Source organism: Salmo salar, chromosome 17 (assembly GCF_965601325.2).
Source record: "Salmo salar chromosome 17, fSalSal1, whole genome shotgun sequence".
NCBI classification, from domain to species: domain Eukaryota; kingdom Metazoa; phylum Chordata; class Actinopteri; order Salmoniformes; family Salmonidae; genus Salmo; species Salmo salar.
This window is the reverse complement of record NC_138307.1, coordinates 40,452,529-40,479,512: the sequence shown is the minus strand read 5'-3', so window position 1 is coordinate 40,479,512 and position 26,984 is coordinate 40,452,529. Positions and strand designations below refer to the sequence as shown.

Below are 26,984 nucleotides of genomic sequence, written 5' to 3'. Positions count from 1 at the left end.
CCAGTTGAGGACTTGTGAGGTGTCTGTTTCTCAAACTAGACACTCTAATGTACTTGTCCTCTTGCTCAGTTGTGCACCGGGGCCTCCCACTCCTCTTTCTATTCTGGTTAGATCCAGTTTGCGCTGTTCTGTGAAGGGAGTAGTACACAGCGTTGTACGAGATCTTCAGTTTCTTGGCAATTTCTCGCATGAAATAGCCTTCATTTCTCAGAACAAGAATAGACTGACAAGTTTCAGAAGAAAGTTATTTGTTTCTGGCTATTTTGAGCCTGTAATCGAACCCACAAATGCTGATGCTCCAGATACTCAACTAGTCTTAAGAAGGCCAGTTTTATTGCTTCTTTAATCAGTACAACAGTGTTTCAGCTGTGCTAACATCAATTGCAGAAGGGTTTTCTAATGATCAATTAGCCTTTTTAAAATGATAAACTTGGATTAGCTAACACAACGTGCCATTGGAACACAGGAGTGATGGTTGCTGATAATGGGCCTCTGAACGCCTATGTAGATATTCCATTAAAAATCAGCCGTTTCCAGCTACAATAGTCATTTACAACATTAACAATGTCTACGCCGTATTTCTGATCAATTTTATGTTTATTTTAAAAATGGACCATTTTTTATTCTTCTGTTTCCTTCAAAAACAAGGACATTTCTAAGTGACCCCAAGACTTTTTGAACGGTAGTTTATATTATCAATGAAATACAATGACATTATTTTCCCCTTTTTTACATGATAAAAAAAATGTTTTAAGAGGAGGAGAGTATTTCAGGCCAGAGACATTAGACTTTGTTAAATATCTCAGTATTAGGTTGTTAGTGAAACTTAATGGCAGGTATAGTCAGGTATATATATATATATGATTGTCATATCCTCTTCCTGTCTGACATCATCCCGTCTCCTTCTAGAACATCAGACACAGTTCTGTTCTAGTTCTAGAACGTCTAGAGGTTCTCTTTACCCTCCTCTTCACCTCAGACGGGTCCACAGGTAACAGGAAATGAAAGCGTTTGGAAGGGGGGTCACCAGCAGATTGTTGACGTTAACAGCTAGGTAGGTACATGTAAAGTGTCGTCAGTAGCGAAGTCAACACCAAGGCCAGTAGACGTGTGGCTGCTTGTGATCCGAGGGCCTGTGAGCTGGATCTGTCCCCCGTTTCAGAGTCCTCTCCCTGGGGGTGATGACTGCGGTCGCTCCCTGGATCCGCTGAGAGAGAGAGAGAGAGAGAAGAGACAAAGAGAAGACTACAGTCAGAACAATATAGGTGTCTTTTTCTGACTGTAAAATTCAATACTGTAACACGGTGTTGGCTTGGTTTAGGGCGACTAAGACAGACTCTGAGACAATAGACAGAAAGGCTGTAGTAGATAAACTGTGGCTGAGCACCTTCAAAAACATTGGGCATATTTTATCACTGCTGTAACATACTGTCACCATCAGCCCTGATACTGTAACCCACTGTCACCATCAGCCCTGATACTGTAACTCACTGTCACCATCAGCCCTAATACTGTAACCCACTGTCACCATCAGCCCTAATACTGTAACCCACTGTCACCATCAGCCCTGATACTGTAACCCACTGTCAACATCAGCCCTGATACTGTAACCCACTGTCAACATCAGCCCTAATACTGTAACCCACAGTCACCATCAGCCCTAATACTGTAACCCACTGTCACCATCAGCCCTAATACTGTAACCCACTGTCACCATCACCCCTAATACTGTAACCCACTGTCACCATCAGCCCTGATACTGTAACCCACTGTCAACATCAGCCCTGATACTGTAACCCACTGTCAACATCAGCCCTAATACTGTAACCCACAGTCACCATCAGCCCTAATACTGTAACCCACTGTCACCATCAGCCCTAATACTGTAACCCACTGTCACCATCAGCCCTAATACTGTAACCCACTGTCACCATCAGCCCTGATACTGTAACCCACTGTCAACATCAGCCCTGATACTGTAACCCACTGTCAACATCAGCCCTAATACTGTAACCCACAGTCACCATCAGCCCTAATACTGTAACCCACTGTCACCATCAGCCCTAATACTGTAACCCACTGTCACCATCACCCCTAATACTGTAACCCACTGTTACCATCAGCCCTAATACTGTAACCCACTGTCACCATCAGCCCTAATACTGTAACATACTGTCACCAGCAGCCCTAATACTGTAACCCACTGTCACCATCAGCCCTAATACTGTAACCCACTCACCATCAGCCCTAATACTGTAACCCACTGTCACCAGCAGCCCTAATACTGTAACCCACTCACCATCAGCCCTAATACTGTAACCCACTGACACCATCACCCCTAATACTGTAACCCACTGGACCATCAGCCCTAATACTGTAAACCACTGTCACCATCAGCCCTAATACTGTAACATACTGTACCATCAGCCCTAATACTGTAACCCACTGTTCACCATCAGCCCTAATACTGTAACCCACTGTCAACATCAGCCCTGATACTGTAACCCACTGTCAACATCAGCCCTAATACTGTAACCCACAGTCACCATCAGCCCTAATACTGTAACCCACTGTCACCATCAGCCCTAATACTGTAACCCACAGTCACCATCAGCCCTAATACTGTAACCCACTGTCACCATCAGCCCTAATACTGTAAGCCACTGTCACTATCAGCCCTAATACTGTAACCCACTGTCACCATCAGCCCTAATACTGTAACCCACTGTCACCATCAGCCCTAATACCGATGGTATACACAACTTTGGAAGTATGCTTGGGGTCATTGTCCATTTGGAAGACCCATCTGTGACCAAGCTTTAACTTCCTGACTGATGTCTTGAGATGTTGGTTCAATATATTTCCAAATAATTTTCCCTTCCTCATGATGCCATCAATTTTGTGAAGTGCACCAGTCCCTCCTGCAGCAAAGCACCCCCACAACATGATGCTGCCACCCCCGTGCTTCACGGTTGGGATGGTGTTCTTCGGCTTGCAAGCCTCCCCCCTTTTTCCTCCAAACATAACGATGGTCATTATGGCCAAACAGTTCTATTTTTGTTTCATCAGACCAGAGGACATTTCTCCAAAAAGTACGATCTTTGTCCCCATGTGCAGTTGCAAACCGTAGTCTGGCTTTTTTATGGCGGTTTTGGAGCAGTGGCTTCTTCCTTGCTGAGCGACCTTTCAGGTTATGTCGATATAAGAGTCGTTTTACTGTGGATATAGATACTTTTGTACCTGTTTCCTCCAGCATCTTCACAAGGTCCTTTGCTGTTGTTCTGGGATTGATTTGCACTTTTCGCACCACAGTACGTTCATCTCTAGGAGACAGAACGTGTCTCCTTCCTGAGCGGTATGACAGCTGCGTGGTCCCATGGTGTTTATACTTGCGTACTATTGTTTGTACAGATGAACGTGGTCCCTTCAGGCGTTTGGAAATTGCTCCCAAGGATGAACCAGACTCGTGGAGGTCTACAATTTGTTTTCTGAAGTCTTGGCTGATATCTTTTGATTTGTCAAGCAAAGAGGCACTGAGTTTAAAGGTCGGCCTTGAAATACATCCACAGGTACACCTCCAATTGACTCAAATTATGTCAATTAGCCTATCAGAAGCTTCTAAAGCCATGACACCATTTTCTGGTATTTTCAAAGCTGTTTAAAGACACAGTCAATTTAGTGTATGTAAACTTCTGACCCACTGGAATTGTGATACAGTGAATTATAAGTGAAATAATCCGTCTGTAAACAATTGTTGGAAAAATGATTTGTGTCATGCACAAAGTAGATGTCCTAACCGACTTGCCAAAACTATAGTTTGATAACAAGAAATTTGTGGAGTGGTTGAAAAACGAGTTTTAACGACTCCAACCCGAAGTGGATGTAAACTTCTGACTACAACTTTATATATTTCTTATTTTGTGGATTACGTGTGTATTGTTATCTATTGCTAGAAACACAAGCATATTGCTAGGTATTACTGTTGGAGCTAGAAACACAAGCATATTGCTAGGTATTACCGTTGGAGCTGGAAACACAAGCATATTGCTAGGTATTACTGTTGGAGCTAGAAACACAAGCATATTGCTGGGTATTACTGTACTGTTGGAGCTAGAAACACAAGCATATTGCTAGGTATTACTGTTGGAGCTGGAAACACAAGCATATTGCTGGGTATTACTGTACTGTTGGAGTTGGAAACACAAGCATATTGCTGGGTATTACTGTACTGTTGGAGCTAGAAACACAAGCATATTGCTGGGTATTACTGTTGGAGCTGGAAACACAAGCATATTGCTAGGTATTACTGTACTGTTGGAGCTAGAAACACAAGCATATTGCTAGGTATTACTGTTGGAGCTAGAAACACAAGCATATTGCTAGGTATTACTGTTGGAGCTAGAAACACAAGCATATTGCTAGGTATTACTGTTGGAGCTGGAAACACAAGCATATTGCTGGGTATTACTGTTGGAGCTAGAAACACAAGCATATTGCTAGGTATTACTGTTGGAGCTAGAAACACAAGCATATTGCTAGGTATTACTGTTGGAGCTAGAAACACAAGCATATTGCTAGGTATTACTGTTGGAGCTAGAAACACAAGCATATTGCTGGGTATTACTGTTGGAGCTAGAAACACAAGCATATTGCTGGGTATTACTGTACTGTTGGAGCTAGAAACACAAGCATATTGCTAGGTATTACTGTTGGAGCCAGAAACACAAGCATATTGCTGGGTATTACTGTTGGAGCTGGAAACACAAGCATATTGCTAGGTATTACTGTTGGAGCTAGAAACACAAGCATATTGCTAGGTATTACTGTTGGAGCTAGAAACACAAGCATATTGCTAGGTATTACTGTACTGTTGGAGCTAGAAACACAAGCATATTGCTAGGTATTACTGTTGGAGCTAGAAACACAAGCATATTGCTAGGTATTACTGTACTGTTGGAGCTAGAAACACAAGCATATTGCTAGGTATTACTGTTGGAGCCAGAAACACAAGCATATTGCTGGGTATTACTGTTGGAGCTGGAAACACAAGCATATTGCTAGGTATTACTGTTGGAGCTAGAAACACAAGCATATTGCTAGGTATTACTGTTGGAGCTAGAAACACAAGCATATTGCTAGGTATTACTGTTGGAGTTGGAAACACAAGCATATTGCTGGGTATTACTGTTGGAGCTAGAAACACAAGCATATTGTTAGGTATTACTGTTGGAGCTAGAAACACAAGCATATTGCTGGGTATTACTGTTGGAGCTAGAAACACAAGCATATTGCTAGGTATTACTGTTGGAGCCAGAAACACAAGCATATTGCTAGGTATTACTGTTGGAGCTGGAAACACAAGCATATTGCTGGGTATTACTGTACTGTTGGAGCTGGAAACACAAGCATATTGCTGGGTATTACTGTTGGAGCTAGAAACACAAGCATATTGCTAGGTATTACTGTTGGAGCTGGAAACACAAGCATATTGCTGGGTATTACTGTACTTTTGGAGCTGGAAACACAAGTATATTGCTGGGTATTACTGTTGGAGCTAGAAACACAAGCATATTGCTAGGTATTACTGTACTGTTGGAGCTGGAAACACAAGCATATTGCTGGGTATTACTGTACTGTTGGAGCTGGAAACACAAGTATATTGCTGGGTATTACTGTTGGAGCTAGAAACACAAGCATATTGCTAGGTATTACTGTTGGAGCTAGAAACACAAGCATATTGCTAGGTATTACTGGGTCTTACTGTCCCTCTATACCAGTGACAGTCCTCTCTCTCCCTCTCCCTCAGTCCTCTCTCCCTCTCTCTCAGTCCTCTCTCTCAGTCCTCTCTCTCTCTCTCTCTCCCTCCTACCGACTGTAGTAATCTGTAGTAATCTGTAAACACGGCTAATGTCTCCAGCAGCCTTTACGTCCATAATAAAGGCATGACTTGGTACGGAGGAACAGCTGGTGAAAAAAGCCAAACATCATTCTCTGTTCAACCAAAAATTCTCTCTCTGCTCCACTGTTGTTGCCATGGCTGCTGAGTGCCGGAAATTATTTGCGTAATTTCCAGGTAACCTGGTCTTTAAACGCAGACTATTTATAGGGTAATGGTTTTAGGACACGTAACAACAACAACAACAAGCCGATTTCAGAGGTCAAAATGAGTGAAACAGTCTGAAAACAGAGCCACTAGATGAGAGATCTAAAGATGACGCTGTTAATCGATAGTAGTTAGATCAGGAGGACCTGAGTGGAAACATGATCAATAACCCCCAGCATGAACCAGGACGTCAACAACTAGAGGGAAGGGAAACACTGTGAAATGCATCCCAAATGGCACCCTATGCCCTATATAGTGCACTAGTTTAGACCAGAGCCCTATATGGTACACTACTTTAGACCAGAGCCCTATGTAGTGCACTACTTTAAACCAGAGCCCTATATAGTGCACTACTTTAGACCAGAGCCTATGTAGTGCACTACTTTAAACCAGAGCCCTATATAGTGCACTACTTTAGACCAGAGCCCTATGTAGTGCACTACTTTAAACCAGAGCCCTATATAGTGCACTACTTTAGACCAGAGCCCTATGTAGTGCACTACTTTAAACCAGAGCCCTATATAGTGCACTACTTTAGACCAGAGCCCTATGTAGTGCACTACTTTAGACCAGAGCCCTATGTAGTGCACTACTTTAGACCAGAGCCCTATATAGTGCACTACTTTAGACCAGAGCCCTATGAAGTGCACTACTTTAGACCAGAGCCCTATATAGGGAACAGGGAGCAATTTGTGACGTAGAGTGCGTCAATAGACATTCAAGGAAACCGGGTCCTGGTAGAAAACTACACTGAAGAAATAAACAAGCTAACATTAAACATCTCATTCTCTTCCCCTGTCTGTCTGTGACTGAAGTCTGTATCGCTGAAACTACAGAAAGGCCCTTTCCAGATTATCAACGCAGGAACATTGCCTTTAAATGTCTTCCCTGTGGCTCTGGATAAGAGCGTCTGCTAAATGACTAAAATGTAAAAATGTAAAATGTAATGTGAATTGGGGTTGAGGGCTGAACTTCCACGATACGGACTGAATAGAGCCCAAGGTCTCTGTTACACCTGCGTTAGTGGGCTACAATTACAGGTCCAAATCCTACGAGGAAGAAAACAATAAACAAGAAGACAATCAACAAGTAGCTAGCTGTTCCTCAAGGCTCTCCTTTAGCTAGCTAGCTGTTCTTCCAGACTCTCCTTTAGCTAGCTAGCTGTTCTTCCAGACTCTCCTTTAGCTAGCTAGCTGTTCTTCCCTACTCTCTTTTAGCTAGCTAGCTGTTCCTCAAGGCTCTCCTTTAGCTAGCTAGCTGTTCCTCAAGGCTCTCTTTTAGCTAACTAGCTGTTCCTCAAGGCTCTCCTTTAGCTAGCTAGCTGTTCTTCCAGACTCTCCTTTAGCTAGCTAGCTGTTCTTCCCTACTCTCTTTTAGCTAGCTAGCTGTTCCTCAAGGCTCTCCTTTAGCTAGCTAGCTGTTCTTCCAGGCTCTCCTTTAGCTAGCTAGCTGTTCTTCCAGACTCTCCTTTAGCTAGCTAGCTGTTCTTCCCTACTCTCTTTTAGCTAGCTAGCTGTTCCTCAAGGCTCTCCTTTAGCTAGCTAGCTGTTCCTCAAGGCTCTCCTTTAGCTAGCTGGCTAGCTGTTCCTCAAGGCTCTCTTTTAGCTAGCTAGCTAGCTGTTCCTCAAGGCTCTCCTTTAGCTAGCTAGCTGTTCCTCAAGGCTCTCCTTTAGCTAGCTAGCTGTTCCTCAAGGCTCTCCTTTAGCTAGCTAGCTGTTCTTCCAGGCTCTCCTTTAGCTAGCTAGCTAGCTGTTCCTCAAGGCTCTCCTTTAGCTAGCTGGCTAGCTGTTCTTCCCTACTCTCTTTTAGCTAGCTAGCTGTTCCTCAAGGCTCTCCTTTAGCTAGCTAGCTGTTCCTCAAGGCTCTCCTTTAGCTAGCTAGCTGTTCCTCAAGGCTCTCCTTTAGCTAGCTAGCTGTTCTTCCAGACTCTCCTTTAGCTAGCTGGCTAGCTGTTCTTCCCTACTCTCTTTTAGCTAGCTAGCTAGCTGTTCCTCAAGGCTCTCCTTTAGCTAGCTGGCTAGCTGTTCTTCCCTACTCTCTTTTAGCTAGCTAGCTGTTCCTCAAGGCTCTCTTTTAGCTAACTAGCTGTTCCTCAAGGCTCTCCTTTAGCTAGCTAGCTGTTCTTCCAGACTCTCCTTTAGCTAGCTAGCTGTTCTTCCCTACTCTCTTTTAGCTAGCTAGCTGTTCCTCAAGGCTCTCCTTTAGCTAGCTAGCTGTTCCTCAAGGCTCTCCTTTAGCTGGCTAGCTGTTCCTCAAGGCTCTCTTTTAGCTAGCTAGCTAGCTGTTCCTCAAGGCTCTCCTTTAGCTAGCTAGCTGTTCTTCCAGACTCTCCTTTAGCTAGCTAGCTAGCTGTTCCTCAAGGCTCTCCTTTAGCTAGCTAGCTGTTCCTCAAGGCTCTCCTTTAGCTAGCTAGCTGTTCCTCAAGGCTCTCCTTTAGCTAGCTAGCTGTTCTTCCAGACTCTCCTTTAGCTAGCTGGCTAGCTGTTCTTCCCTACTCTCTTTTAGCTAGCTAGCTAGCTGTTCCTCAAGGCTCTCCTTTAGCTAGCTGGCTAGCTGTTCTTCCCTACTCTCTTTTAGCTAGCTAGCTGTTCCTCAAGGCTCTCTTTTAGCTAACTAGCTGTTCCTCAAGGCTCTCTTTTAGCTAGCTAGCTGTTCCTCAAGGCTCTCCTTTAGCTAGCTAGCTGTTCTTCCAGGCTCTCCTTTAGCTAGCTGGCTAGCTGTTCTTCCAGGGCTCTCCTCTAGCTAGCTGGCTAGCTAGCTGTTCTTCCAGGCTCTCCTTTAGCTAGCTGGCTAGCTAGCTGCTCTCCTTTAGCTAGCTAGCTGTTCTTCCAGGCTCTCCTTTAGCTAGCTGTTCTTCCAGGCTCTCCTTTCGTCTACTGTATCTATACTACCTTATAATAATAGTCTGTATCTATACTACCTTATAATAATAGTCTGTATCTATACTACCTTATTATAATAGTCTGCTGTATCTATACTACCTTATTATAATAGTCTGTATCTATACTACCTTATTATAATAGTCTGTATCAATACTACCTTATTATAATAGTCTGCTGTATCTATACTACCTTATTATAATAGTCTGTATCTATACTAAGGTAGTAAATCTACATGACTAGCAGTCTGCTGACCATATCTTTACTAGTTACAGTAGATAAATCCAACTACATGACTAGCAGAATGCTAACCATATATTTACTAGTAACAGTAGATAAATCCAACTACATGACTAGCAGAATGCTAACCATATCTTTACTAGTTACAGTAGATAAATCCAACTACATGACTAGCAGAATGCTAACCATATCTTTACTAGTTACAGTAGGTAAATCCAACTACATGACTAGCAGAATGCTAACCAGTCTGCTAACAGTAGATAAATCCATGACTAGCAGAATGCTAACCAGTCTGCTAACAGTAGATAAATCCATGACTAGCAGAATGCTAACCAGTCTGCTAACAGTAGATAAATCCATAACTAGCAGAATGCTAACCAGTCTGCTAACAGTAGATAAATCCATGACTAGCAGAATGCTAACCAGTCTGCTAACAGTAGATAAATCCATAACTAGCAGAATGCTAACCAGTCTGCTAACAGTAGATAAATCCATAACTAGCAGAATGCTAACCAGTCTGCTAACAGTAGATAAATCCATGACTAGCAGAATGCTAACCAGTCTGCTAACAGTAGATAAATCCATGACTAGCAGAATGCTAACCAGTCTGCTAACAGTAGATAAATCCATGACTAGCAGAATGCTAACCAGTCTGCTAACAGTAGATAAATCCATGACTAGCAGAATGCTTGTAAGGTTTTTAAAAGTGATATAGTTGTCTTTTTCATGCCCTTCATTTAAACCTCGACTTATTCATTTTCACAATAATATCTGGTTTTGCAGACAATCTGAGAGATATATAAATATTCTCCGAGACAAAAGCATCTCTGAGAGCGCTGATAAACGCATCAGTCTGTCGGGGCGACGGAACGCTTCCCAATACAGAAAATCTACATGATTAATCGTGTTTTTTACAGAAACACAAAAACGTCGAAGACACGGAATCTGGGTCTCGACGGACGCGGCTCTTTATTGACAGGCGCTAACGTGGATATAAAACGACGCGAGCGGAGAGGAATTAAACGTCTACAGAGGCCGCGGCGTCTCGTCTCCCTGCTGTGTTTTGTTCAGAGTCTGTTTACGTTTGGAGTAATTTTAGCACACGCTCTGATCCAACACAGTTTAAAGTCAACACATTCATCACAGCTTGGAGGGACGACCACATACAGTATCTCAGTCACAGTCAGTACATGTTTCCTCAATAACGCGGCAAAAAGAGGCAACTTCCCTGTGTTACTGCCCTGTATAACTGCCCTGTTTAACTGCCCTGTGTTACTGCCCTGTGTGACTGCCCTGTGTAACTGTCCTGTATGACTGCCCTGTGTGACTGCCCTGTTTAACTGCCCTGTTTGACTGCCCTCTGTTACTGCCCTTTATAACTGCCCTGTGTTACTGCCCTGTGTGACTGCCCTGTGTGACTGCCCTGTGTTACTGCCCTGTGTTACTGCCCTGTTTAACTGCCCTGTGTTACTGCCCTGTATAACTGCCCCGTTTAACTGCCCTGTGTTACTGCCCTGTGTGACTGCCCTGTGTAACTGTCCTGTATGACTGCCCTGTGTTACTGCCCTGTGTGACTGCCCTGTTTAACTGCCCTGTGTGACTGCCCTGTGTGACTGCCCTGTTTAACTGCCCTGTTTGACTGCCCTCTGTTACTGCCCTTTATAACTGCCCTGTGTTACTGCCCTGTATAACTGCCCTGTTTAACTGCCCTGTGTTACTGCCCTGTGTGACTGCCCTGTGTTACTGCCCTGTTTGACTGCCCTGTTATAACTGCCCTGTGTGACTGCCCTGTGTGACTGCCCTGTGTGACTGCCCTGTGTGACTGCCCTGTTCAACTGCCCTGTTCAACTGCCCTGTTTAACTGCCCTGTATAACTGCCCTGTATAACTGCCCTGTATAACTGCCCTGTTTGACTGCCCTGTGTGACTGCCCTTTATAACTGCCCTGTATAACTGCCCTGTATAACTGCCCTTTATAACTGCCCTGTATAACTGCCCTGTGTGACTGACCTGTTTAACTGCCCTTTATAACTGCCCTGTATAACTGCCCTGTATAACTGCCCTGTATAACTGCCCTGTTTAACTGCCCTGTACAACTGCCCTGTACAACTGCCCTGTACAACTGCCCTGTACAACTGCCCTGTATAACTGCCCTGTATAACTGCCCTGTATAACTGCCCTGTTTAACTGCCCTGTTTAACTGCCCTGTGTAACTGCCCTGTGTAACTGCCCTGTGTGACTGCCCTGTGTGACTGCCCTGTATAACTGCCCTGTTTAACTGCCCTGTACAACTGCCCTGTACAACTGCCCTGTATAACTGCCCTGGATAGAGTAGCCGCTGCCTTGGCAGGCACTGATGGGGACTGCCCTTTATAAACTGCCCTGGATAGAGTAGCCCTGTATAACTGCCCTTGGCAGGAACTGCCCTGGAGGACTGCCCTGTTTAACTGCCCTGGACAGAGTAGCCCTGTACAACTGCCCTGGCAGGAACTGCCCTGGAGGACTGCCCTGTATAAACTGCCCTGGATAGAGTAGCCCTGTTTAACTGCCCTGGCAGGAACTGCCCTGGGGAACTTCCCTGTATAAACCGCCCTGTGTAACTGCCGTAGCTGTAACTGCCCTGGCAGGAACTGCCCTAGTGGAACTGCCCTGATACAACTGCCCTGGATAGAGCAGCCGCTGCCTAACTGGCCGGTACTAACTGCCGGGATCCATAATAAACCCCAGGAAGAGTAGCTGCTGCCTTGGCAGGAACTAATGGGGGATCCATAATAAACCACAGGAAGAGTAGCTGCTGCCTTGGCAGGAACTAATGGGGATCCATAATAAACCCCAGGAAGAGTAGCTGCTGCCTTGGCAGGAACTAATGGGGATCCATAATAAACCACAGGAAGAGTAGCTGCTGCCTTGGCAGGAACTAATGGGGATCCATAATAAACCCCAGGAAGAGTAGCTGCTGCCTTGGCAGGAACTAATGGGGATCCATAATAAACCCCAGGAAGAGTAGCTGCTGCCTTGGCCAGGAACTAATGGGGATCCATAATAAACCCCAGGAAGAGTAGCTGCTGCCTTGGCAGGAACTAATGGGGATCCATAATAAACCCCAGGAAGAGTAGCTGCTGCCTTGGCAGGAACTAATGGGGATCCATAATAAACCCCAGGAAGAGTAGCTGCTGCCTTGACAGGAACTAATGGGGATCCATAATAAACCCCAGGAAGAGTAGCTGCTGCCTCGGCAGGAACTAATGAGGATCCATAATAAACCCCAGGAAGAGTAGCTGCTGTCTGACGACACAACAGTGGTAGGCCTGATCACCGACAACGATGAGACGGCCTATAGGGAGGAGGTCAGAGAACTGGCAGTGTGATGCCAGGACAACAACCTCTCCCTCAATGTGAGCAAGACAAAGGAGATGATTGTGGACTGCAGGAAAAGGTGGGCCGAACCGGCCCCCATAAACATCGATTGGGCTGTAGTGGAGCAGGTCGAGAGTTTCAAGTTCCTTGTAGTCCACATCACCAACAAACTATCATGGTCCAAGCACACCAAGACAGCCGTGAAGAGGGCATGACGACACCTTTTCCCCCTCAGGAGATTGAAAAGATTTGGCATGGGTCCCCAGATCCTCAAAAGGTTCTATATCTGCACCATCGAGAGCATCCTGACGGGTTGCATCACCGCCTGGTATGGCAACTGCTCGGCATCTGACCGTGAGGCGCTACAGAGGATAGTACGTACGGCCCAGTACATCACTGGGGCCAAGCTTCCTGCCATCCAGGACCTATATACCAGGCGGTGTCAGAGGAAAGCCCATAAAATTGTCAGAGACTCCAGTCACCAAAGTTATGGACTGTTTTCTCTGCTACAGCACGGCAAGCGGTACCGGAGCGCCAAGTCTAGGACCAAAAGGCTCCTCAACAGCTTCTACCCCAAAGCCATTAGACTTTATTTTATTAATTAATAAAATGGCCAGCGGACAATTTACATTGACCCCCCCATTTATATTTTTACACTGCTGCTACTCGCTGTTTATTATCTATGCATAGTCACTTCACCCCCACCTACATGTACAAATTACCTCAACTAACCTGTACACCCTGTATATAGCCTCCACATTGACTCTGTACCGTAACACCCTGTATATAGCCTCCACATTGACTCTGTACCGGTACCCCCTGTATATAGCCTCCACATTGACTCTGTACCGGTACCCCCTGTATATAGCCTCCACATTGACTCTGTACCGGTACCCCCTGTATATAGCCTCCACAATGACTCTGTACCGGTACCCCCTGTATATAGCCTCCACATTGACTCTGTACACGTACCCCCTGTATATAGCCTCCACATTGACTCTGTACCGGTACCCCCTGTATATAGCCTCCACATTGACTCTGTACCGGTACCCCCTGTATATAGCCTCCACATTGACTCTGTACCGATACCCCCTGTATATAGCCTCCACATTGACTCTGTACCGGTACCCCCTAGTATATAGCCTCCACATTGATTCTGTACCGTAATACCCAGTATATAGCCTCCACATTGACTCTGTACCGGTACCCCCTGTATATAGCCTCCACATTGACTCTGTACCGGTACCCCCTGTATATAGCCTCCACATTGACTCTGTACCGGTACCCCCTGTATATAGCCTCCACATTGACTCTGTACCGGTACCCCCTGTATATAGCCTCCACATTGACTCTGTACCGTAATACCCTGTATATAGCCTCCCCATTGACTCGGTACTGGTACCCCCTGTATATAGCCTCCACATTGACTCGGTACTGGTACCCCCTGTATATAGCCTCCACATTGACTCTGTACCGGTACCCCCTGTATATAGCCTCCACATTGACTCGGTACTGGTACCCCCTGTATATAGCCTCCACATTGACTCTGTACCGTAATACCCAGTATATAGCCTCCACATTGACTCTGTACCGTAATACCCTGTATATAGCCTCCACATTGACTCTGTACCGGTACCCCCTGTATATAGCCTCCACATTGACTCTGTACCGTAATACCCTGTATATAGCCTATACATTGACTCTGTACCGGTACCCCCTGTATATAGCCTCCACATTGACTCTGTACCGTAATACCCAGTATATAGCCTCCACATTGATTCTGTACCGTAATACCCTGTATATAGCCTCCACATTGACTCTGTACCGTAACACCCAGTATATAGCCTCCACATTGACTCTGTACCGGTACCCCCTGTATATAGCCTCCACATTGACTCTGTACCGTAATACCCAGTATATAGCCTCCACATTGATTCTGTACCGTAATACCCTGTATATAGCCTCCACATTGACTCTGTACCGTAACACCCAGTATATAGCCTCCACATTGACTCTGTACCGGTAACTCACCCTGTATATAGCCTCCACATTGACTCTGTACCGGTACCCCCTGTATATAGCCTCCACATTGACTCTGTACCGTAATACCCAGTATATAGCCTCCACATTGACTCTGTACCGTAATACCCTGTATATAGCCTCCACATTGACTCTGTACCGTAATACCCAGTATATAGCCTCCACATTGACTCTGTACCGTAATACCCTGTATATAGCCTCCACATTGACTCTGTACCGTAATACCCTGTATATAGCCTCCACATTGACTCTGTACCGTAACACCCTGTATATAGCCTCCACATTGACTCTGTACCGTAATACCCTGTATATAGCCTCCACATTGACTCTGTACCGTAATACGCTGTATATAGCCTCCACATTGACTCTGTACCGTAATACCCAGTATATAGCCTCCACATTGACTCTGTACCGTAATACCCAGTATATAGCCTCCACATTGACTCTGTACCGTAATACCCAGTATATAGCCTCCACATTGACTCTGTACCGTAATACCCAGTATATAGCCTCCACATTGACTCTGTACCGGTACCCCCTGTATATAGCCTCCACATTGACTCTGTACCGTAATACCCTGTATATAGCCTCCACATTGACTCTGTACCGTAATACCCAGTATATAGCCTCCACATTGACTCTGTACCGTAATACCCTGTATATAGCCTCCACATTGACTCTGTACCGTAATACCCTGTATATAGCCTCCACATTGACTCTGTACCGTAATACCCAGTATATAGCCTCCACATTGACTCTGTACCGGTAACACCCTGTATATAGCCTCCACATTGACTCTGTACCGTAATACCCTGTATATAGCCTCCACATTGACTCTGTACCGTAATACCCAGTATATAGCCTCCACATTGACTCTGTACCGGTACCCCCTGTATATAGCCTCCACATTGACTCTGTACCGTAATACCCTGTATATAGCCTCCACATTGACTCTGTACCGTAATACCCAGTATATAGCCTCCACATTGACTCTGTACCGGAACCCCCTGTATATAGCCTCCACATTGACTCTGTACCGGTACCCCCTGTATATAGCCTCCACATTGACTCTGTACCGTAATACCCTGTATATAGCCTCCACATTGACTCTGTACCGTAATACCCTGTATATAGCCTCCACATTGACTCTGTACCGTAATACCCTGTATATAGCCTCCACATTGACTCTGTACCGTAATACCCTGTATATAGCCTCCACATTGACTCTGTACCGTAATACCCTGTATATAGCCTCCACATTGACTCGGTACTGGTACCCCCTGTATATAGCCTCCACATTGACTCCTTACTGGTACCCCCTGTATATAGCCTCCACATTGACTCTGTACCGTAATACCCTGTATATAGCCTCCACATTGACTCTGTACCGTAATACCCTGTATATAGCCTCCACATTGACTCTGTACCGTAATACCCAGTATATAGCCTCCACATTGACTCTGTACCGTAATACCCAGTATATAGCCTCCACATTGACTCTGTACCGTAATACCCTGTATATAGCCTCCACATTGACTCTGTACCGGTAGCCCCTGTATATAGCCTCCACATTGACTCTGTACCGTAATACCCTGTATATAGCCTCCACATTGACTCTGTACCGGTACCCCCTGTATATAGCCTCCACATTGACTCTGTACCGTAATACCCAGTATATAGCCTCCACATTGACTCTGTACCGTAATACCCTGTATATAGCCTCCACATTGACTCTGTACCGGTACCCCCTGTATATAGCCTCCACATTGACTCTTTACCGTAATACCCTGTATATAGCCTCCACATTGACTCTGTACCGGTACCCCCTGTATATAGCCTCCACATTGACTCTGTACCGTAATACCCAGTATATAGCCTCCACATTGACTCTGTACCGTAATACCCTGTATATAGCCTCCACATTGACTCTGTACCGTAATACCCAGTATATAGCCTCCACATTGACTCTGTACCGTAATACCCTGTATATAGCCTCCACATTGACTCTGTACCGTAATACCCTGTATATAGCCTCCACATTGACTCTGTACCGTAATACCCAGTATATAGCCTCCACATTGACTCTGTACCGGTACCCCCTGTATATAGCCTCCACATTGACTCTGTACCGTAATACCCTGTATATAGCCTCCACATTGACTCTGTACCGTAATACCCAGTATATAGCCTCCACATTGACTCTGTACCGGTACCCCCTGTATATAGCCTCCACATTGACTCTGTACCGGTACCCCCTGTATATAGCCTCCACATTGACTCTGTACCGTAATACCCTGTATATAGCCTCCACATTGACTCTGTACCGTAATACCCTGTATATAGCCTCCACATTGACTCTGTACCGTAATACCCTGTATATAGCCTCCACATTGACTCTGTACCGTAATACCCTGTATATAGCCTCCACAATGACTCTGTACCGTAATACCCTGTATATAGCCTCCACATTGACTCTGTACCGGTACCCCCTGTATATAGCCTCCACATTGACTCTGTACCGTAATACCCTGTATAGCCTCCACATTGACTCTGTACCGTAATACCCAGTATATAGCCTCCACATTGACTCTGTACCGTAATACCCTGTATATAGCCTACACATTGACTCTGTACCGTAATACCCTGTATATAGCCTCCACATTGACTCTGTACCGTAATACCCAGTATATAGCCTCCACATTGACTCTGTACCGGTACCCCCTGTATATAGCCTCCACATTGACTCTGTACCGTAATACCCTGTATATAGCCTCCACATTGACTCTGTACCGTAATACCCAGTATATAGCCTCCACATTGACTCTGTACCGGTACCCCCTGTATATAGCCTCCACATTGACTCTGTACCGGTACCCCCTGTATATAGCCTCCACATTGACTCTGTACCGTAATACCCTGTATATAGCCTCCACATTGACTCTGTACCGTAATACCCTGTATATAGCCTCCACATTGACTCTGTACCGTAATACCCTGTATATAGCCTCCACATTGACTCTGTACCGTAATACCCTGTATATAGCCTCCACATTGACTCTGTACCGTAATACCCTGTATATAGCCTCCACATTGACTCTGTACCGTAATACCCTGTATATAGCCTCCACATTGACTCTGTACCGTAATACCCAGTATATAGCCTCCACATTGACTCTGTACCGGTACCCCCTGTATATAGCCTCCACATTGACTCTGTACCGTAATACCCTGTATATAGCCTCCACATTGACTCTGTACCGTAATACCCAGTATATAGCCTCCACATTGACTCTGTACCGGTACCCCCTGTATATAGCCTCCACATTGACTCTGTACCGGTACCCCCTGTATATAGCCTCCACATTGACTCTGTACCGTAATACCCTGTATATAGCCTCCACATTGACTCGGTACTGGTACCCCCTGTATATAGCCTCCACATTGACTCTGTACTGGTACCCCCTGTATATAGCCTCCACATTGACTCTGTACCGGTACCCCCTGTATATAGCCTCCACATTGACTCGGTACTGGTACCCCCTGTATATAGCCTCCACATTGACTCTGTACCGTAATACCCAGTATATAGCCTCCACATTGACTCTGTACCGTAATACCCTGTATATAGCCTCCACATTGACTCTGTACCGGTACCCCCTGTATATAGCCTCCACATTGACTCTGTACCGTAATACCCTGTATATAGCCTATACATTGACTCTGTACCGGTACCCCCTGTATATAGCCTCCACATTGACTCTGTACCGTAATACCCAGTATATAGCCTCCACATTGATTCTGTACCGTAATACCCTGTATATAGCCTCCACATTGACTCTGTACCGTAACACCCAGTATATAGCCTCCACATTGACTCTGTACCGGTACCCCCTGTATATAGCCTCCACATTGACTCTGTACCGTAATACCCAGTATATAGCCTCCACATTGATTCTGTACCGTAATACCCTGTATATAGCCTCCACATTGACTCTGTACCGTAACACCCAGTATATAGCCTCCACATTGACTCTGTACCGGTACCCCCTGTATATAGCCTCCACATTGACTCTGTACCGGTACCCCCTGTATATAGCCTCCACATTGACTCTGTACCGTAATACCCAGTATATAGCCTCCACATTGACTCTGTACCGTAATACCCTGTATATAGCCTCCACATTGACTCTGTACCGTAATACCCAGTATATAGCCTCCACATTGACTCTGTACCGTAATACCCTGTATATAACCCCCACATTGACTCTGTACCGTAATACCCTGTATATAGCCTCCACATTGACTCTGTACCGTAATACCCTGTATATAGCCTCCACATTGACTCTGTACCGTAACACCCTGTATATAGCCTCCACATTGACTCTGTACCGTAACACCCTGTATATAGCCTCCACATTGACTCTGTACCGTTATAGCCTCCACATTGACTCTGTACCGTAATACCCAGTATATAGCCTCCACATTGACTCTGTACCGTAATACCCAGTATATAGCCTCCACATTGACTCTGTACCGTAATACCCAGTATATAGCCTCCACATTGACTCTGTACCGTAATACCCAGTATATAGCCTCCACATTGACTCTGTACCGGTACCCCCTGTATATAGCCTCCACATTGACTCTGTACCGTAATACCCTGTATATAGCCTCCACATTGACTCTGTACCGTAATACCCAGTATATAGCCTCCACATTGACTCTGTACCGTAATACCCTGTATATAGCCTCCACATTGACTCTGTACCGTAATACCCTGTATATAGCCTCCACATTGACTCTGTACCGTAATACCCAGTATATAGCCTCCACATTGACTCTGTACCGTAATACCCTGTATATAGCCTACACATTGACTCTGTACCGTAATACCCTGTATATAGCCTCCACATTGACTCTGTACCGTAATACCCAGTATATAGCCTCCACATTGACTCTGTACCGGTACCCCCTGTATATAGCCTCCACATTGACTCTGTACCGTAATACCCTGTATATAGCCTCCACATTGACTCTGTACCGTAATACCCAGTATATAGCCTCCACATTGACTCTGTACCGGTACCCCCTGTATATAGCCTCCACATTGACTCTGTACCGGTACCCCCTGTATATAGCCTCCACATTGACTCTGTACCGTAATACCCTGTATATAGCCTCCACATTGACTCTGTACCGTAATACCCTGTATATAGCCTCCACATTGACTCTGTACCGTAATACCCTGTATATAGCCTCCACATTGACTCTGTACCGTAATACCCTGTATATAGCCTCCACATTGACTCTGTACCGTAATACCCTGTATATAGCCTCCACATTGACTCTGTACCGGTACCCCCTGTATATAGCCTCCACATTGACTCCTTACTGGTACCCCCTGTATATAGCCTCCACATTGACTCTGTACCGTAATACCCTGTATATAGCCTCCACATTGACTCTGTACCGTAATACCCAGTATATAGCCTCCACATTGACTCTGTACCGTAATACCCAGTATATAGCCTCCACATTGACTCTGTACCGTAATACCCAGTATATAGCCTCCACATTGACTCTGTACCGTAATACCCTGTATATAGCCTCCACATTGACTCTGTACCGGTAGCCCCTGTATATAGCCTCCACATTGACTCTGTAACGTAATACCCTGTATATAGCCTCCACATTGACTCTGTACCGGTACCCCCTGTATATAGCCTCCACATTGACTATGTACCGTAATACCCAGTATATAGCCTCCACATTGACTCTGTACCGTAATACCCTGTATATAGCCTCCACATTGACTCTGTACCGGTACCCCCTGTATATAGCCTCCACATTGACTCTGTACCGTAATACCCTGTATATAGCCTCCACATTGACTCTGTACCGGTACCCCCTGTATATAGCCTCCACATTGACTCTGTACCGTAATACCCAGTATATAGCCTCCACATTGACTCTGTACCGTAATACCCTGTATATAGCCTCCACATTGACTCTGTACCGTAATACCCAGTATATAGCCTCCACATTGACTCTGTACCGTAATACCCTGTATATAGCCTCCACATTGACTCTGTACCGTAATACCCTGTATATAGCCTCCACATTGACTCTGTACCGTAATACCCAGTATATAGCCTCCACATTGACTCTGTACCGGTACCCCTGTATATAGCCTCCACATATGACTCTGTACCGTAATACCCTGTATATAGCCTCCACATTGACTCTGTACCGTAATACCCAGTATATAGCCTCCACATTGACTCTGTACCGGTACCCCCTGTATATAGCCTCCACATTGACTCTGTACCGGTACCCCCTGTATATAGCCTCCACATTGACTCTGTACCGTAATACCCTGTATATAGCCTCCACATTGACTCTGTACCGTAATACCCTGTATATAGCCTCCACATTGACTCTGTACCGTAATACCCTGTATATAGCCTCCACATTGACTCTGTACCGTAATACCCTGTATATAGCCTCCACAATGACTCTGTACCGTAATACCCTGTATATAGCCTCCACATTGACTCTGTACCGGTACCCCCTGTATATAGCCTCCACATTGACTCTGTACCGTAATACCCTGTATATTGACTCTGTACCGTAATACCCAGTATATAGCCTTCACATTGACTCTGTACCGTAATACCCTGTATATAGCCTACACATTGACTCTGTACCGTAATACCCTGTATATAGCCTCCACATTGACTCTGTACCGTAATACCCAGTATATAGCCTCCACATTGACTCTGTACCGGTACCCCCTGTATATAGCCTCCACATTGACTCTGTACCGTAATACCCTGTATATAGCCTCCACATTGACTCTGTACCGTAATACCCAGTATATAGCCTCCACATTGACTCTGTACCGGTACCCCCTGTATATAGCCTCCACATTGACTCTGTACCGGTACCCCCTGTATATAGCCTCCACATTGACTCTGTACCGTAATACCCTGTATATAGCCTCCACATTGACTCTGTACCGTAATACCCTGTATATAGCCTCCACATTGACTCTGTACCGTAATACCCTGTATATAGCCTCCACATTGACTCTGTACCGTAATACCCTGTATATAGCCTCCACATTGACTCTGTACCGTAATACCCTGTATATAGCCTCCACATTGACTCTGTACCGTAATACCCTGTATATAGCCTCCACATTGACTCTGTACCGTAATACCCAGTATATAGCCTCCACATTGACTCTGTACCGGTACCCCCTGTATATAGCCTCCACATTGACTCTGTACCGTAATACCCTGTATATAGCCTCCACATTGACTCTGTACCGTAATACCCAGTATATAGCCTCCACATTGACTCTGTACCGGTACCCCCTGTATATAGCCTCCACATTGACTCTGTACCGGTACCCCCTGTATATAGCCTCCACATTGACTCTGTACCGTAATACCCTGTATATAGCCTCCACATTGACTCTGTACCGTAATACCCTGTATATAGCCTCCACATTGACTCTGTACCGTAATACCCTGTATATAGCCTCCACATTGACTCTGTACCGTAATACCCTGTATATAGCCTCCACATTGACTCTGTACCGGTACCCCCTGTATATAGCCTCCACATTGACTCTGTACCGTAATACCCAGTATATAGCCTCCACATTGATTCTGTACCGTAATACCCTGTATATAGCCTCCACATTGACTCTGTACCGTAACACCCAGTATATAGCCTCCACATTGACTCTGTACCGGTACCCCCTGTATATAGCCTCCACATTGACTCTGTACCGTAATACCCAGTATATAGCCTCCACATTGACACTGTACCGTAATACCCTGTATATAGCTTCCACATTGACTCTGTACCGTAATACCCAGTATATAGCCTCCACATTGACTCTGTACCGTAATACCCTGTATATAGCCCCCACATTGACTCTGTACCGTAATACCCTGTATATAGCCTCCACATTGACTCTGTACCGTAATACCCTGTATATAGCCTCCACATTGACTCTGTACCGTAATACCCTGTATATAGCCTCCACATTGACTCTGTACCGTAATACCCTGTATATAGCCTCCACATTGACTCTGTACCGTAATACCCAGTATATAGCCTCCACATTGACTCTGTACCGTAATACCCAGTATATAGCCTCCACATTGACTCTGTACCGGTACCCCCTGTATATAGCCTCCACATTGACTCTGTACCGTAATACCCTGTATATAGCCTCCACATTGACTCTGTACCGTAATACCCAGTATATAGCCTCCACATTGACTCTGTACCGTAATACCCTGTATATAGCCTCCACATTGACTCTGTACCGTAATACCCTGTATATAGCCTCCACATTGACTCTGTACCGTAATACCCAGTATATAGCCTCCACATTGACTCTGTACCGGTACCCCCTGTATATAGTCTCCACTATGACTCTGTACCGTAATACCCTGTATATAGCCTCCACATTGACTCTGTACCGTAATACCCAGTATATAGCCTCCACATTGACTCTGTACCGGTACCCCCTGTATATAGCCTCCACATTGACTCTGTACCGGTACCCCCTGTATATAGCCTCCACATTGACTCTGTACCGTAATACCCTGTATATAGCCTCCACATTGACTCTGTACCGTAATACCCTGTATATAGCCTCCACATTGACTCTGTACCGTAATACCCTGTATATAGCCTCCACATTGACTCTGTACCGTAATACCCTGTATATAGCCTCCACATTGACTCTGTACCGTAATACCCTGTATATAGCCTCCACATTGACTCTGTACCGGTACCCCCTGTATATAGCCTCCACATTGACTCTGTACCGTAATACCCTGTATATTGACTCTGTACCGTAATACCCAGTATATAGCCTCCACATTGACTCTGTACCGTAATACCCTGTATATAGCCTCCACATTGACTCTGTACCGTAATACCCTGTATATAGCCTCCACATTGACTCTGTACCGTAATACCCAGTATATAGCCTCCACATTGACTCTGTACCGGTACCCCCTGTATATAGCCTCCACATTGACTCTGTACCGTAATACCCTGTATATAGCCTCCACATTGACTCTGTACCGTAATACCCAGTATATAGCCTCCACATTGACTCTGTACCGGTACCCCCTGTATATAGCCTCCACATTGACTCTGTACCGGTACCCCCTGTATATAGCCTCCACATTGACTCTGTACCGTAATACCCTGTATATAGCCTCCACATTGACTCTGTACCGTAATACCCTGTATATAGCCTCCACATTGACTCTGTACCGTAATACCCTGTATATAGCCTCCACATTGACTCTGTACCGTAATACCCTGTATATAGCCTCCACATTGACTCTGTACCGTAATACCCTGTATATAGCCTCCACATTGACTCTGTACCGTAATACCCTGTATATAGCCTCCACATTGACTCTGTACCGTAATACCCAGTATATAGCCTCCACATTGACTCTGTACCGGTACCCCCTGTATATAGCCTCCACATTGACTCTGTACCGGTACCCCCTGTATATAGCCTCCACATTGACTCTGTACCGTAATACCCTGTATATAGCCTCCACATTGACTCTGTACCGTAATACCCTGTATATAGCCTCCACATTGACTCTGTACCGTAATACCCTGTATATAGCCTCCACATTGACTCTGTACCGTAATACCCTGTATATAGCCTCCACATTGACTCTGTACCGTAATACCCTGTATATAGCCTCCACATTGACTCGGTACCTGGTACCCCCTGTATATAGCCTCCACATTGACTCCTTACTGGTACCCCCTGTATATAGCCTCCACATTGACTCTGTACCGTAATACCCTGTATATAGCCTCCACATTGACTCTGTACCGTAATACCCAGTATATAGCCTCCACATTGACTCTGTACCGTAATACCAAGTATATAGCCTCCACATTGACTCTGTACCGTAATACCCAGTATATAGCCTCCACATTGACTCTGTACCGTAATACCCTGTATATAGCCTCCACATTGACTCTGTACCGGTAGCCCCTGTATATAGCCTCCACATTGACTCTGTAACGTAATACCCTGTATATAGCCTCCACATTGACTCTGTACCGGTACCCCCTGTATATAGCCTCCACATTGACTATGTACCGTAATACCCAGTATATAGCCTCCACATTGACTCTGTACCGTAATACCCTGTATATAGCCTCCACATTGACTCTGTACCGTAATACCCTGTATATAGCCTCCACATTGACTCTGTACCGTAATACCCTGTATATAGCCTCCACATTGACTCTGTACCGTAACACCCTGTATATAGCCTCCACATTGACTCTGTACCGTAATACCCTGTATATAGCCTCCACATTGACTCTGTACCGTAATACCCTGTATATAGCCTCCACATTGACTCTGTACCGTAATACCCAGTATATAGCCTCCACGTTGACTCTGTACCGTAATACCCAGTATATAGCCTCCACATTGACTCTGTACCGGTACCCCCTGTATATAGCCTCCACATTGACTCTGTACCGTAATACCCTGTATATAGCCTCCACATTGACTCTGTACCGTAATACCCAGTATATAGCCTCCACATTGACTCTGTACCGGTACCCCCTGTATATAGCCTCCACATTGACTCTGTACCGTAATACCCTGTATATAGCCTCCACATTGACTCTGTACCGTAATACCCAGTATATAGCCTCCACATTGACTCTGTACCGGTACCCCCTGTATATAGCCTCCACATTGACTCTGTACCGGTACCCCCTGTATATAGCCTCCACATTGACTCTGTACCGTAATACCCTGTATATAGCCTCCACATTGACTCTGTACCGTAATACCCTGTATATAGCCTCCACATTGACTCTGTACCGTAATACCCTGTATATAGCCTCCACATTGACTCTGTACCGTAATACCCTGTATATAGCCTCCACATTGACTCTGTACCGTAATACCCTGTATATAGCCTCCACATTGACTCGGTACTGGTACCCCCTGTATATAGCCTCCACATTGACTCCTTACTGGTACCCCCTGTATATAGCCTCCACATTGACTCTGTACCGTAATACCCTGTATATAGCCTCCACATTGACTCTGTACCGTAATACCCAGTATATAGCCTCCACATTGACTCTGTACCGTAATACCCAGTATATAGCCTCCACATTGACTCTGTACCGTAATACCCAGTATATAGCCTCCACATTGACTCTGTACCGTAATACCCTGTATATAGCCTCCACATTGACTCTGTACCGGTAGCCCCTGTATATAGCCTCCACATTGACTCTGTAACGTAATACCCTGTATATAGCCTCCACATTGACTCTGTACCGGTACCCCCTGTATATAGCCTCCACATTGACTATGTACCGTAATACCCAGTATATAGCCTCCACATTGACTCTGTACCGTAATACCCTGTATATAGCCTCCACATTGACTCTGTACCGTAATACCCTGTATATAGCCTCCACATTGACTCTGTACCGTAATACCCTGTATATAGCCTCCACATTGACTCTGTACCGTAACACCCTGTATATAGCCTCCACATTGACTCTGTACCGTAATACCCTGTATATAGCCTCCACATTGACTCTGTACCGTAATACCCTGTATATAGCCTCCACATTGACTCTGTACCGTAATACCCAGTATATAGCCTCCACATTGACTCTGTACCGTAATACCCAGTATATAGCCTCCACATTGACTCTGTACCGTAATACCCAGTATATAGCCTCCACATTGACTCTGTACCGTAATACCCAGTATATAGCCTCCACATTGACTCTGTACCGGTACCCCCTGTATATAGCCTCCACATTGACTCTGTACCGTAATACCCTGTATATAGCCTCCACATTGACTCTGTACCGTAATACCCAGTATATAGCCTCCACATTGACTCTGTACCGTAATACCCTGTATATAGCCTCCACATTGACTCTGTACCGTAATACCCTGTATATAGCCTCCACATTGACTCTGTACCGTAATACCCAGTATATAGCCTCCACATTGACTCTGTACCGGTACCCCCTGTATATAGTCCTCCACTATGACTCTGTACCGTAATACCCTGTATATAGCCTCCACATTGACTCTGTACCGTAATACCCAGTATATAGCCTCCACATTGACTCTGTACCGGTACCCCCTGTATATAGCCTCCACATTGACTCTGTACCGGTACCCCCTGTATATAGCCTCCACATTGACTCTGTACCGTAATACCCTGTATATAGCCTCCACATTGACTCTGTACCGTAATACCCTGTATATAGCCTCCACATTGACTCTGTACCGTAATACCCTGT

The 26,984-nt window shown here is 45.2% G+C and overlaps 1 protein-coding gene across 1 annotated transcript in view; it reads right to left on the bottom strand.

Moving 5' to 3' along the window:
* Positions 1 to 578: 578 nt before the first annotated feature.
* gpc5a (glypican 5a) overlaps positions 579 to 26,984 on the bottom strand; it is a 250,310-nt gene continuing 223,904 nt past the window's right edge. The window contains exon 9 of the mRNA XM_082963782.1: positions 579 to 1,207. Coding sequence (XP_082819908.1) covers positions 1,044 to 1,207 — 164 coding nt within the window. The 3' untranslated portion in view covers positions 579 to 1,043. The remainder of the gene's footprint in view (positions 1,208 to 26,984) is intronic.